The sequence below is a fragment of the Leuciscus leuciscus genome (genome assembly GCF_965113295.1).
Source record: "Leuciscus leuciscus genome assembly, chromosome: 20".
Classification (NCBI taxonomy): Eukaryota; Metazoa; Chordata; class Actinopteri; order Cypriniformes; family Leuciscidae; genus Leuciscus; species Leuciscus leuciscus.
The window spans coordinates 13,572,899-13,586,879 of record NC_138744.1 but is presented as its reverse complement, the minus strand read 5'-3'; the positions used below and the strand labels follow the sequence as shown (position 1 = coordinate 13,586,879).

Below are 13,981 nucleotides of genomic sequence, written 5' to 3'. Positions count from 1 at the left end.
GCACAATTACTCATTCATTCTCTTCTCAAATAGTACTCAACATCAATAACATTTTATAAAATGTTTTATTACATTTAGAGTCAATATTACATTTGTTACAGGAAAAAAAGCACTAAAGGCTGTTAGGATTTATCTATAAACGTCCACTTAGTCATTTAACACCATTCCATGCCTGTCTATATATAACACAGTTCACTTTATGTTTCTACCTTTGTAACAACACATCCTTTATGTTAAAACATAAAACAACCCATGAAGAATCAAAGTAACATTAACCATGTCATTTTATCCTCTCCTCTCAATTGAACACGCATGACCTTCGGCTTTTAGTCAAATACATTTTCAAATGGTTAATTTCCAACTGACTAGAATCCTGGTGCCATCCTGTTTCACTCACTCCATTCATCTAACTATCAGTCATTAGTCACAGTCTATAGATTAAACATTGCTTATAGTGTATAAGAACTAAAAAAGCTAAGGAATAAAAGTACATTTATTTAGTCTAAACAAAATGTTGTGTTACATGCTAACAATGAATATATAGAAAAAAGATAATTTCAACTCATCTGTTGAATTGTTTCATAATCAGGCATTCAAAGCTACAAAGCACCACGTACCCAAACGGCACTGCAGAGAGCAAATCCATACGGTTTTGATTACACTCTAAGTAAAATGCATAGCTAAAACAATGCTTTATTTAGCTTTTAATCCGTCTGCACATACTGAATGCTGGGCTAATGATTTTATTTAAAAGTTAGCTTGTAACTGCACTGTCTCCACCAATAAGATTTGTTTTTGTAGGCCTACTAGAGAAGTCACTGTATGGATTGTTGTTTGAAGGTATGTTTGCTGTACTATCCATAACAGCCTGTGAGCTGCAGCAATCTGTGTTCGAATGATCTGTGATTGCATTTTGGTTTAATGGATGAGAAAAGTGAAGCCTAATGTTCTGTGGTTTCCACCACAGGTATGACCTGATCTTCAGATGAAGGGCCAGAGCTCAGAAACTCAAAAGCTTGTTGGCTCTGTGATACTAACTGCATAATAGGAGCCAGCAGGACCTCGGTGGCCGAGGAACGGCGGCGGATCATATCGGTAGTGGGGACAGCCAGTGTGTCAAGTTCTGGAGGGCCTGAGAGCTGGGAATCTAGCTTCAAACTGCCTTTTCTGCCATTTGCTGGGACTGGGGTAGGAGTCGGAGAGGGAGCTGGGCTTGTTGGAAGCCCGCTGGTGGACCCATGACCGGAACGGGCATAAAGGCTTCTGCGGCGACGTGGACGACCGTCCATGGCTTTGAGGAAGAGGCTGTTTGCGAAGGCACGGCTGGAGGGACTCTCAGGAAGTTCATCTGGAGTTGGGTTGTTTGCTGCGTCGAGATCAGAAACCTGTTTCATCTGAGAGAAAAGAGAGGGCAGAGTCGTAAGCTAAGACTTTCATACTTTTGATTCTTTTGAAATCTTTATTCAACAATTTAATTCAGCCCAGGCCTATTGGAAAAAGACACTTTTAGCACCTCTCACTGAAAATAACATCCCAACTCTAAACCCCTACTTAAACCTGACTGAAGTGCATTTGCTGAACAACCATGCCGTTTAACGTTTTGAGTTGCTTTATCGTGACTCGTTTCACAGACCAAATGTTTTGACATAGGAACTGCTCAAAAATAAGTCTTTATTATTCGATAATCTGCCCCTGCAATCATAATATGTGTAAAAAAGAATAAAAGTAGTTGGTGTTTTACTGCCACCAGTGGTCATTTAATGTATATGTACATTTTTTGAAGTTTTGGAGAAAAATTTAGTAGGTAGAAGAATGTTTTAGATATTAACATTATTAATAATCATTCAATGAATAAGAGATTATTCTGATGCCTACATAGCCCCAAAAAGATTTTTGTGAAATACTTGGTTTTAAAAAACAGTTTATGCTGTCTTTGTTTAAAATGAAAATGCCATTTTGCTAGCCTAAGAAGATACAAGGGTTTATAGACCACAAAATCCAGATATTGCTAATTTGGTTTGAGCATCAAGCCCATTTAAATTAACTCTGGAACTGAACAGAAGTGTTTTTAGACCATAACAGCTCTTATATTTGATTGAAGTTTAATTAAGCTGTAAAATGGCCTGAAAACATTATGTACCTGATCTTCAATTGGATACTGTGCTAAAAAAAACAAAATTTGAAAAGAAGCACAGTATAAAATAGAGAGTATAACTCATTTAGTTTAAATGGGAACATAGAGTGACATATTTAGCTTTGTTCATCCTATCAATACCCTAGAGAAAAAAACCTATACCAAAATGGATTTAAAATACCTTTATTTTGTACTATACAACAAATCCATTAATATGTTTACTGACATATCGCTTGAGACTTACTGGTATAAATATTATAATTAAACTTTATTTGGAGTACTTCTTTATTGCACAATTCACATTTCTTAATATTAAGCTTAAAATGGTGTGTGTGTGTGTGTGTGTGTGTGTGTGTGTGTGTGTGTGTGTGTGTGTGTGTGTGTGTGTGTGTGTGTGTGTGTGTGTTCTCACCAGGTCGTAGAGCGGGGTGGTGTTGATGAGCAACTGTATGAGAATCTGTCCCAGTTCCAGTAGGTCATTCATGACAGTGCGTACCTGAGTAGGTAAAGCCAGTATCTGTTGTACAGGGGGCAAAACCTTCAGTGCCTGTATACCTGATGTGAGCTGAGCTACAAGCAGAAAACGCAGCTCCTCCACACGATGCACCTGAGACGTGTAAAAAGACAGAAGCAGCTGCAGCAGAGACTCCACCATCTGCATCATCTGCGTTAGACCCACCTGAGCATGACAAATTACAGACAATACCTAATTAGGAAACCAGTGACAGTGATAGACCTGAAACTGACACTGTTAAGCATTAAAAAGCGAATGTGGCAGAACAACTGGCCACATGGGCTGAGGAATACGCAGAACTTTAATTCAGTCACGTTTTTATTGCTGAACCTAGTGGCCTGGGGTGGCCTAGTGGCCCCGTTGATCAAGTAATGGCTCTTTTCACATAATGCCTGCAGGAACGTGAATGGGTTTTTGCGGGATACACTCCCTGCTCTGTGCAAATAAATCAACTAACAACAGAAACTGTAATTGCTGTGAAAACTGGTATTGTCAGTCACAGTTGGGGTTAATTAAACTTTATCAGACTAACAGAAGAAACAGTCCAACATTCTTTTAGATGCGTTATCCTAAATAATTTTTCTAAATGTCAATTTTTTGCTTTTTATTCTTCTTGTCTCATTTCATTTGACCTTGTTTAACGGTCATGGCCACTCAATCATATATCCAGTACAGTTTAGTGCTTTAGTAGAATTGCTGTTTAGTTTGTGAACATATCAGTGTTTTGAACAAATATTTTAAGTGAATGAATCTTTTGAGGGAACAAATCATATTTGTTGGGCAGAAAGAATTATGAATGTGCAAAAATAATTGATGAATATATACTTAAATTAATGCAAGGATGTTTTTGAAACAATTTTCCCATTTTTTTTCTTTTTCTTCTATAGCTTTATAATAAATAAATCATGACCAGCAGTTGACATCATGGATAAAAAATAAAAAAAAACCTCTTTCTGTAATCTAGTAGAATTGTAGACATGCTAATCTTAATAAGGATGATACGACTTGTCATGAATGTTAAGTAAATGATTCAGTGACTCACGTGTTGCTACCTACTGGTGTAACAAAGTAACTTGCAGAAAGGGTCACTGAATGAACCAATGAACAAATCTTTTGGCGAATGGATTCAAAAGATTTGAATCACTAATATTAAAACCACTAGAGTATAATTTAGTTTGTCTGGCAGCGTTTGTGCTGCTAAATGCATTTAAAACTTGGTAAAAACGAAATGCATTTGAAGTTGTGAAAAAATAAACTCAACATACATGTTGTTTTGAATAACAAAAAGATTTTGAACAGGGAAATCGTACTGAAGTCTTATTAATTAACACAGACCACCATGCCACAAGCAGCCAAACTCTCACGTGGAGCTTCATCTGACGCCAGCCAACGTGAGCGTGAGTACACAGTGCAAAAGAACAGGCCCAGGCTAGCAGACACAGTCACAAACAGTAATGATTTGGCAGCAGGACCCTCCAACTATTGGTGGTTAATTTAGGTGAAGGATAAAGTGGGTCAGCCAAATTTAAAGGTCCTCTCTGTGTTCTCAATTCCCATTGTCTTTGGGCCACCACCTCACCGCCAGTCCACTGCACAGCCCGTGACCAACACGTGAATTACTGTAGGAGATTATGCTGCCAAGTCTCACTGTTGTTTGTGTCTCTGACAGCTCAGCATCACTGCCGGTAGAACACAGTCTGTCGCTCACATTTCTGCAGCCCAGGCTCTCTGGGGCGTCTTTTAGAGTTTGTTAATGAAGACTCTGCACTGGAGCTTTCGTGCTCTCAGGTCCAATTACCCACCACCCTACTGCTGGGAAAGCACAGAAGGACCCTGCACAGACAATACTCCACCTTGGCCCTTTGATCCTCAGCACACAAACTCGTCAACTCATACAAAACATGTCAGGCCATGTGTCTCTAACAGGTCATTTGAGGTAGGGTGTCTCTATCGACCTGAGAACAAATACAATTTTGCAGAACTGTGGTGCAATATGCTTCAGAAATGGCACTGGTTAGATTCTTTTGATTAAAGATACAGGAAAAAACAGTAATATTGTGAAATATTATTACAAAGTTTTATATTTTAAAATGTAATTTATTCCTGTGATGGCAAAGCTGAATTTTCAGTAGCCATTATTGTAATCTAGTGTCACGTTATCCTTCAGAAATTATTCTAATATGCTGGTTTTCTGCTTAATAAATATTTCTTATCTATCTATAAATTATAGAAACGTCTGTCTGTCTGTGTGTCTGTCTGTGTGTCTGTTATTCGCATATCTCACAAACCATTAGTCCGATGGATTTCAAACTTGACAGGTGTCTTGCTACGGGCACGAGTGCAGTGCCAAGTTTGACGTTGTTTGGATTAGAAATGCAAAAGATATCATTCAATTTACTGGTAAAAGAAGCACTTAGAAGGTGTGCTTTAAAAATAAACATTCTGACATAAACACTCTGTCAGCTAAACATTAAGTCAGCTACACTGTTTACTTCTGAATATTATATTTTATTCATGGCCATCATTTGTAGTAGCCTATTCACAAACTGTTTGCTCAAGTTTAGCGTTTTTTCGGAGTTCACTGTGTAGCCTGCTCCCTAAATCGTCGCGCTTATTCATTTGTGGATGTTAACTGAATCTGTAAGTCAGCTACACTGTTTATTTCTGAATATTATATTTTATTCTGGTGCGCTTAACGTTATCGCTACTGTGTAATAGTAGCCTATGCTATTCACCAACTAAACATATCCTATTCAATGCGTTCACAGTCTCTTTCACGGCCATCATTTGTAGTGGCCTATTCACAAACTGTTTGCTCAAGCGTAGTGTTTTCTCAGAGTTCACTGTGTAGCCTGCTCCCTCAATCGTATAGTTCAATTTTCCAGATTTATTGTATGTCATTATGTCAGTATCAGTATTTGCTTTCTACCATGCACAAATAAAAATGTCACTGAACTTTTTCTGTGTAATTGTAACAATGAGCACTCAAACACACCAAACCAACAATTACTAAAAACACACACAAAAACGGGCACTTTGCATTACTTCTTATTAATGTTGAAAACAGTGGTGCTGCTGCTTAATATTTTTTTTGTGGCAACTGTGATACATTTTTTCAGAATTCTTTGATGAATAGAATAGAATTTATTTGAAATTAACATTTTGAGACAGTGTAATATTCTTTAATGTCACTTTTGACCAATTTAATGCTTATATAAAACTAGAAGTATGTTTGTTCTCTAATGCAATCTCCAAATCTCCTCATGGGTTAGTGGGTGTTCAAGTCACATGTAGTGACCGCCAAACGGCACGTAGCATTAGGTCCCACTGGGTTTTCAGCTCAATCATGACCATCCTCTCTCTAAACAAGGACTCCAATTAAAAGCACTGCTGCTTGACTTCTTGATTTCAGCCTTGATTTCTAGGGAACAAAAAACTGCTTTCCTTTTACGCAAACAGAAACGTTCCATCATTTATTTTTATAGACATTACGACTCACTAATAGACTCACTAATATGCTAGACTATAAAATGATGAAGTCTGATGATAAAGTCTCTATTTAGCCTAAACACTAACTTTAATATGAAGAAGTGTACAAATGAGTGACTGATACAGTCTGAGGTAATGGATCTACTCCACTACCAAGTGACTAGAAGCATAAATGTAAAATAATACATTGTAAATAAATTCTGTGTAATCAGGTTGGTACAGTTTTGTACACTGTGAAAAAGCTCATATATAATGTTTTCAGCTCATGTTGTAATACAGCTTCTCTCGTCTTCCCCATGTCCTTTCCCGCTTGAATGTGTCTCAGGGGTCATAATTTAGAACAAGTAATTGCTGTGATTTTATTCTATGCGAGTGAGGGTGAGTCTGCAGACTAGACAGGAAGCCCTGAGGGTGGCAGGGCAGCGTGAATGACTGCAGCATGGTGAAGCGGCACGTAGAGCGTCTATTTTAACTTCGTACTCAAAGCAGAGGGGATAGGCTATAGTTTGAGGACATTTTGATGAGGCACTCCCTGTCGATATCATCTTGTCAGTGTTTATTGTTGAGTCTCTCACCAAGACATGTCTGCATCTATACTTATTTTGTGAGTTAATCTTAGTCTTGACTCACATCTTGGGTCTCTTTCAGTCTTATTTTAGTATCATTGAGGTGCTATTATAGTTTTTTATTAATAATTTGAATTAGTTTTTCTTTTCTGTTTTCATTTTAATTTTAGTTAAAGTTTTAGAATAAAAAAAAAGTCGAATTTCTATTTTCTATATATTTTCTTTTTTCAGTTTAGTTTTAGTTACATCAAGTTAAACTAAATGTTTTCTTGGCAACTTACTGAAATAAAATACATTTCTGTAAAAAAAAAAATATTTCAGTTAATGTTTATTTTATTTCAAGAAACAAAAATTGTTTTATGGTTTTAGTTTTAGTTAACTGTATTAAACCTGGTATCTTTTGAAGGGCCAAAGTCTTTTTTATTCTTCTGTGTTGGATAGCCAACTGAAAACATTTAGATTACAGAAATTGTTAAATTGGAATATGAATACAATGAGCTTGGTTCCCATTATCAGTGTGACATATTTCAGAAACTGATACCTACATGAATGTTGTTCGGGGCGACTGAGAAGCAGTTAGTTTGGCGAGAGAGTATTTGTCCCATTCTAAAGAGTCACTGAACAGAACTTTTAGTTAAGATAAGGTCAAAGATTTAGTGATTAATTATTTCTGTACATTGGCCTACCGTTTCAGCAGCTGCCCTCAGCATCTGCAAAACACTGTCCACTCTTTCTCTCAGCTTCATCAGTCTGTGGTACAGCTGAAGGTACAGGCACAACAACAGGCTTCGGATTCGTGTCCACATCCGAGGCTCTTCTTCTTCATCATCCTCATCCTCATCTTCATAGCTTTGCACTATTCTCTCCCACTCACGACCTGCAAGATGAGACAAATTGCTTATAATTTCAATACAACCACCAATATTCAGATTTCAACTGAAAGAGGCTCTGCTTAGTCTAAAACTGAACTCTGAGCTAAATAAAAAGAAAGCTGATTTGATGAAATATTATGTTATACATTTCTCTGTATCCCTCTGAAAGTGAGATGGTGCTAAAGCAGGGTTTTTCAAATTGTGGTCCAGGGACCGCCAGAGTGCCTCAAAGGGATGCTAGGGGGTCCATGAAAATTTTTTGTAAAAATGTTTTAATATAATAATAGATATAAATAAACAATACAAATAAGTTGCAGAATTTGACATTATTGCACTTTTATTCTGATTTCTAACGACTGGTCTTTAATGATGAGATGAATGGCTCTTTAGTTGTGCTAAAGTACTTGCAAAACAGAAGACCAGTTGCGCCCCCTTGTGGTTAAGTTTTGTGTACGCATGAAATAAATGGTAAACCTTCTCTAAAGTGTTATTTCATGATTATTTCAGATATAAATGTGTCTCCCTGTCTCAGTTCAGATGACTAGATGGCGTGTCACACTTTCTTACGCAGCGTAGGTGGCAGAGGTAGATAGTACGCCACTGCCGCCTCTGACTGAGTGATGAGCTCATCCAGGCCAGCGGTGATCACGCGCCCTGGTGCCGAATCCTGAGCTTCCGCCAGGAGGCGCCAGCTGAGCTCCATCACCTCATCCCACCTGTTCACGGCCCTGTCCAGCTCATCGTTTACTCGAGACTGCGCACCATCCAGCCTCGAAAAGAAAGCGTCCTTCAGATTAGCAACAACCTGAGAGGAGAGAAGACAGGCAGGAGTGCACCAAGAGAGGAATGGGGCAGAAAAAACATCGAGATAACAGGTTCGGTTATCATATATGTTCACAGAAGTAAAACAAAAACGCACCTACAACAGAAACAGCCACAAGTAACGTTACATACCTAAAAATACTTTTATCCTACTTTATCTTAGTAAGTTAGGTAAAGAGTTAATATACTACATTAAACCGTTTTCTTTTGACATATTACGCCGTTTCAGATGGTCTTTCAGTAACGTTACCCAAAAAAAGTGCGCGAAAAGACATCTGATCTAGTAACCATAACAGCAGAACATTGACGAAACAAGTAACGTTAGGCCTACTGTCATTGTTTATCCATTTTTATTTACATATATCATATATTACAAAGAAGTATTTTGTTTACAAAAATCATTTAAGACTTTAGACTTTCTTAACAAAAAACGAAATGTGGTCAAGTTCTGCATATTTGTAATCCTTTCTTTCGATATCAGTAGTAGATATATTCTGACAGCTCATAGTCGATATACCTTACTTCTGTTCAATACCTTAAATCACTTTATTTAAAGGGCTGCTCGATATGTCTAATTCCGTCAGCAAGCCAAGATGTTGCAGAACAAAAAAAAAGTTCCTGTCCTGAGTTTCTTTGTTTGCCCTGGATTAGGCCTAACGTTACCTGTTTGTATTATTATTAAAGTAGTGCTTGCATGTGGATTCTCTCTCCGCTTCGTCCCTGCCTCTCTGTTACAATTAAAGTTCACCCCAAAATGAAAATTCTGTAATTAATTAAGTCACCCTTATGTCCTGTATTATTTATTTATTTTTGCCCACAATTTTTTTTCTTGTCGCTTCATAACATTACATTTGAACCAGTGTAGTCAGATGGACTATTTTAACGATGCTTTTACTACCTTTCTGGGCCTTGAAAGTTGCAACGATGATGCGACTACCCCTTTAAGGTAAAATGTAAAACTTACTACAAACTTACTATATTACTAAAGGACATGTTAAAGCAATAAAATAATGTTAAAGTATTTACTTTTGTTTATGTGCAAATGTACTTTAGTTTATTTAGTTTATTATTTTATTATTGCAAATTATTAAAATAATGGAATAATTCTAAATAAATGTAAATATATTTAATACATTTATAATAAATAATAAATAATTTAAAACTCTATTAAATGTGTTATTAAAAATAAATTTGTTGGCTTTTACCAGACTGGTAACTGCCACATGGATATTGACACTCTTCTTTCTTGCACTCTCACGCACTCACCTCATATGTGGGCTGTTGGAGGATAGGGAAAAACTTCTCAAGTTGCTCCAAACCCACCAGTGCATAACTGTTCACCGCCTCAACTGCACATACAATTACACAAGGCCCACATACAATTGATTCACTTTTATTACCCTTAAAGACTTGCATGTTAAATTATGTTTTAGCAGTATATCTGTCTTTAGTCCAATTATGTCTTTACTATGAGCATTTGATCTCCTTTTTTTAACCAGACTCACTTTCTGGTTCTAGGTTCTGTAGGAAAGGTGCTGCTTGTTGCAGAGCTGCTGTGGATGCACTGCGGACACCCAGCTCTGCTACTCCTCCCACAAACCCGAGCAGCGGATAACGACCTTTCACGCCCATGTAGACGGAAGAGGCCTGCTGCAGCGCTGAGCTGATGAGAGGCAGTTTTGCCACACGCTTCAGCACATTCCCCTGCAGAGGCAAGTCAGTGTCTTATTGAACATGGTAATGATGAATTACTAATTAATAACGTCACCTGAATCTGCTGCTAAAAATAAATCATCCACCCGGACCTACGATTTTCTCTGATTTAGATATCCACACCTGACCCTCACCCAATCGACAGATTACAATTATTCAAATGATCCGTGTTAAGAGTGATGATATGGTAATGTCATCTTATTAATGGATATTATGGTAATATACTCATATCATATTAACATCATATTATTACACTCAAGTAGGCTGCTTTTAAAGTTCTTCTTTGGCAAAATTGCATTTCCTTAATAATAGCCTAAACACAGGCGTTACTCCCTTCAAACTTAAAGGTGAACTAAGTAACTTTTTTTACCTTAACTGAACAGCTTCGGAGTCATTGGAATGGTTATATTACTTATTTCGGGTTGAATGGTGGTCGTTTCGCACCCCCCTGGTGCCCGTGAGCGGAAAATACGCACTTGCAACTTTAAGCCGGCGGGCCGCCGGCCGCTGCGTCAGGAAGTCTCGCGTGATATCAGGTCTCGCGATGTAAACAATTGCTTTACGGCCAAAAGAAATCTGCTAAAATGCTGTCATTATTGCGCTCCCTCACGCTGTCCGAACCCGAATGAAGAAGACGTTTTAAAGAATGTCCCATCTGCTTTGATGTCGTTGATCTATAGCCTCTGGTGTCTGAGAATCACCAGCGAGTTTTTACAACAGTGTTGTCAAATATCTATCCGAAGCTGTGGGGGGAGCTCTAGAGAGAAACCTGCGAGCAAAAAGCGAGAATACAGCGACGAAATCCCGAAGCTACTGAGTGCTGCTTTAAATTGGAATGTCACTGTTTCCATCACTGCAACTTCCCAATCACACACACAAAATTAAATACGTACAGCCCAAGTAAAGGCTGGATATAGGCTTTATTGGTTTGTCATAAACACCGCTTCACAGCCCATTACATACAGTATGACATACCTAACACTTGATTCGTCCTGTTTAACTAAATTTTAAGTAAAACGCTGACAATGCAAGAAAGCTTACCTCACTGTTTCTTGTTCTGGACATGTCTGCTTTGCGCTGTTGAGGCAAAGCAGAGAACATAAAACATTCAAGTGTTCAATTAGAGTTTCTATTATTTTATTAGTTTTATTATTTTATTATTCTATTATTAGTTTCTACATTTTTACTTATGTTTTGTGGAAGAGTAAAGTAGATGGGTGAATATAGATTCAAATATCAGCATATTAATTCCAAACAGTAGGCATATTCTTCTGACATCTGACAACGTCATTCAATTTCAACTACGTCAATAGTGATCTGTATTCATTAATTTGACCTGCCCATGCTAAGTCAGATGATGTCACATGACAATACTAGCCTATGTTTGACACAACCTCGCTGTGGAAATTTTATTAAGCGTTTAAACCACACAGGCCAAAAAAGACCTAGCATTCAAACAGTGAAACAGTGTCATGCAACATCAGAAATTATTATGGTTAAATACTTTTTTTTTTTCTTTTTTTTTTTGATTAAAAAATAGTGGCCAAAAGACTAGTTTATTTTATATTATATTTAGATGTATATTTGAGAAACATTCCTGCAGTGAATAATGTTGTGAGATTAAACAGTTTTAGTGGTTTAGAAGCTGCCATTTGATCCTGATGCCCCTGAAATGTCATTTCAGGTAATGGCCCAAGCCCTCCGACCAAAACCAATGGAATATTCCAAAAACAGGCATTTTAAAAATGTTTTTGAAGTCTTTCAAACATATCTTCATATCAAATGAACATTTTCAGAATGTTATCTCATGGAATAATATCCAACTGTGTCAAATCTGATCAAAGCATTCTCACAGGCCTGTTTATAATCAGATTCACTTACTGCACAGAGGGGCCACTCTTACAGATCCCAGTGTAAGTCAGCGCTGCTGCTGCTGCTGCTGCTGCTGCAAAAAAGAAAATAATCTGAATTAAAAATTACATTAATGACAATAATCACAGCAAAAACGTGTTTATAATCTGCCTTAATAAAATGGGTCTTCTGTGCTGGATTAAATTGTTTAGTGAGTGAAAAATGTATTCATTTTTTTAAGATCAAAACCAGACATGTAAAGCTTGTGTGAATTTGAAACAGACCAGTGATCATTCTGATAAAGTCTCCAGTGCTCCAGGCCATGTTTGCCTTGCATTATCTAATAAATATGATGTATGGGTAGCTGATCCCTGGTTAGACACCTGTCTATGCTTACAATTACAGTAAACCAAAATAGTCAACTTCTCTCTGATACTTTTTGGACATCAGCAATAGTTATGATAAAATACATTTAAAATGTTCCACAAATTATGTTATAAAAAAATAATAAATATATTATTCTGGGCCATTATGGAGAGATGATATACAATAGACACATTTGTTTATTAAGATTACATTTTAAAATACACATGACCATCTGCTATATTTACAGTTTCACAACAAATTAACCCATTTCTGAGAGTATTTGTTTGACACACAAATTGTGTGTTTGTCATGTTTTAGTTATTTTCAAGTAGACGGTAAGCAGACAGCAAAAAACGTCAAATCAGAAACAGTTTTTACCTTTAAATGATTGAGTGTTGAGTCCTTTGAGATGATAAAATGTAGAAATGGTTAATATCTTTTATAGATATTTGTCACAAACCCACTAGACTTGCCCTTTCTATTAGGTCTCAGTCCTTGTCTGCTGTGTCTGAAATGAGGGTTTTGTTGGATGGTTTTGTAATTTTTCATGGTTGGTGCATGTGATGCCCCTCATTTAGGGTGCGGCCAGTCCACGCATGTCGAGACGTTTCTAAGGTGTTGTTTGCCAGTTTATTGGTTTACCTAACAGTGACAAAGACTGTCTTAAGAGTGTGTGATTTTATGTTTCTCTCTATGTCACATTCCTCACATCAGCTCTTTGATTTACTTACATTAATGCAAATGAAAAATAGTCTAGGACTTGTGTGGGGTATCACGTTTATACCAGAATTACCTTTGTTCCCTAAAACATGTGGAAAGACAACGTATATCAGTGCAAATCATTATTCTAATCAACAGACAAGTAGAGTTGTGTAAATGTATTAAATAAGGTTACCTAAACTAGGTTGTGATGTATGAATACGTCTGCTGTGTACAGAGAGTCTAGTCAGATATGTCTAGTCAGTTATGATTTTAATGTCACAGTTCAGAAGTTTAATGGGTGTTCAACCCCCTTTATATCAGCATTCCTGTTCTGATTCAGAAATTGAATGAGGGATGGACTACCAGAAGCTTGAGGTTTCTTCTGAGAAAATCAATCTTTCATTGGAGATGAGGTACATTAAGGTCATCTCATGTTGCCATGTCATAATTTAAATCCTTCACAAAGGCTCTCTTTGGAGAGTGATGTAGTCTCATATCCGTTTGTCTCAATTCCCAACTAAAAAAGTTACTCCGTAAACTGGACCTTTTATTAAGTGTAAACAATCGTTTGACAATTTGACCCTGGGAAATTTCTCAGACTTTCCATTAAGGTTTTGTAGCAAAAGAGGACATTATTTCATTACACAGTCAAACATGTCTGGTCACATTTACATATCAGAATTGTTTACTATCAATAATGTTCTTAGTGACATTAGAGTGAGACATAAGAAACCTTCATGGTTTCATTTAGTAATTGGTAAATAATTTAATTTTAATTGACGTCACTGCTCACACCGCAGATATTTGGTCTAGCTTTAATGCCATTCATTTTCTTTAAGGTACTTTTACGGGATAGTTCACCCAAAAATGAAAATTCTGTCATCATTTACACCCTTATGTTGTTCCAAACCTTTATGAGTATCTTTCTTCTGTTGAACTAAAAAGAAGATAT

The 13,981-nt window shown here is 37.0% G+C and overlaps 1 protein-coding gene and 1 long non-coding RNA gene across 4 annotated transcripts; both read right to left on the bottom strand.

Moving 5' to 3' along the window:
- Positions 1 to 46: 46 nt before the first annotated feature.
- Positions 47 to 12,857, bottom strand: plin6 (perilipin 6). 3 transcript variants are annotated; one of them, XM_082150542.1, is made up of 9 exons: positions 12,697 to 12,857; positions 11,992 to 12,052; positions 11,152 to 11,187; positions 9,903 to 10,101; positions 9,664 to 9,746; positions 8,143 to 8,380; positions 7,390 to 7,580; positions 2,547 to 2,813; positions 47 to 1,394 (listed from the first exon to the last, which is right to left on the bottom strand). In XM_082150542.1, exons 3-9 carry the CDS (start codon positions 11,173 to 11,175, stop codon positions 942 to 944), a joined length of 1,455 nt encoding a protein of 484 aa, XP_082006668.1. In that variant the 5' UTR covers positions 11,176 to 11,187; positions 11,992 to 12,052; positions 12,697 to 12,857; the 3' UTR covers positions 47 to 941. The 3 variants fall into 3 exon arrangements, with proteins under 3 accessions (XP_082006668.1, XP_082006667.1, XP_082006669.1); XM_082150541.1 differs by having other exon boundaries at positions 11,992 to 12,055; positions 12,706 to 12,857; XM_082150543.1 differs by having other exon boundaries at positions 11,992 to 12,049; positions 12,706 to 12,857.
- On the bottom strand, positions 5,223 to 5,998 carry LOC309484325. Its single transcript, XR_014200849.1, has 2 exons — positions 5,585 to 5,998; positions 5,223 to 5,456 (listed from the first exon to the last, which is right to left on the bottom strand). It is a non-coding gene; the product is annotated as an uncharacterized lncRNA (long non-coding RNA).
- Positions 12,858 to 13,981: the final 1,124 nt, after the last annotated feature.

Coding starts and splice junctions, on each gene's coding strand:
- plin6 (XM_082150542.1), bottom strand. CDS start 11,175: ATGTCCAGAACAAGAAACAGTGAG. Junction 2,814..7,389: donor TGAGGGCAGCTGCTGAAACG/GTAGGCCAATGT, acceptor TGTCATGCTCAG/GTGGGTCTAACGCAGATGAT. Junction 1,395..2,546: donor CCACCCCGCTCTACGACCTG/GTGAGAACACAC, acceptor CTTTTCTCTCAG/ATGAAACAGGTTTCTGATCT.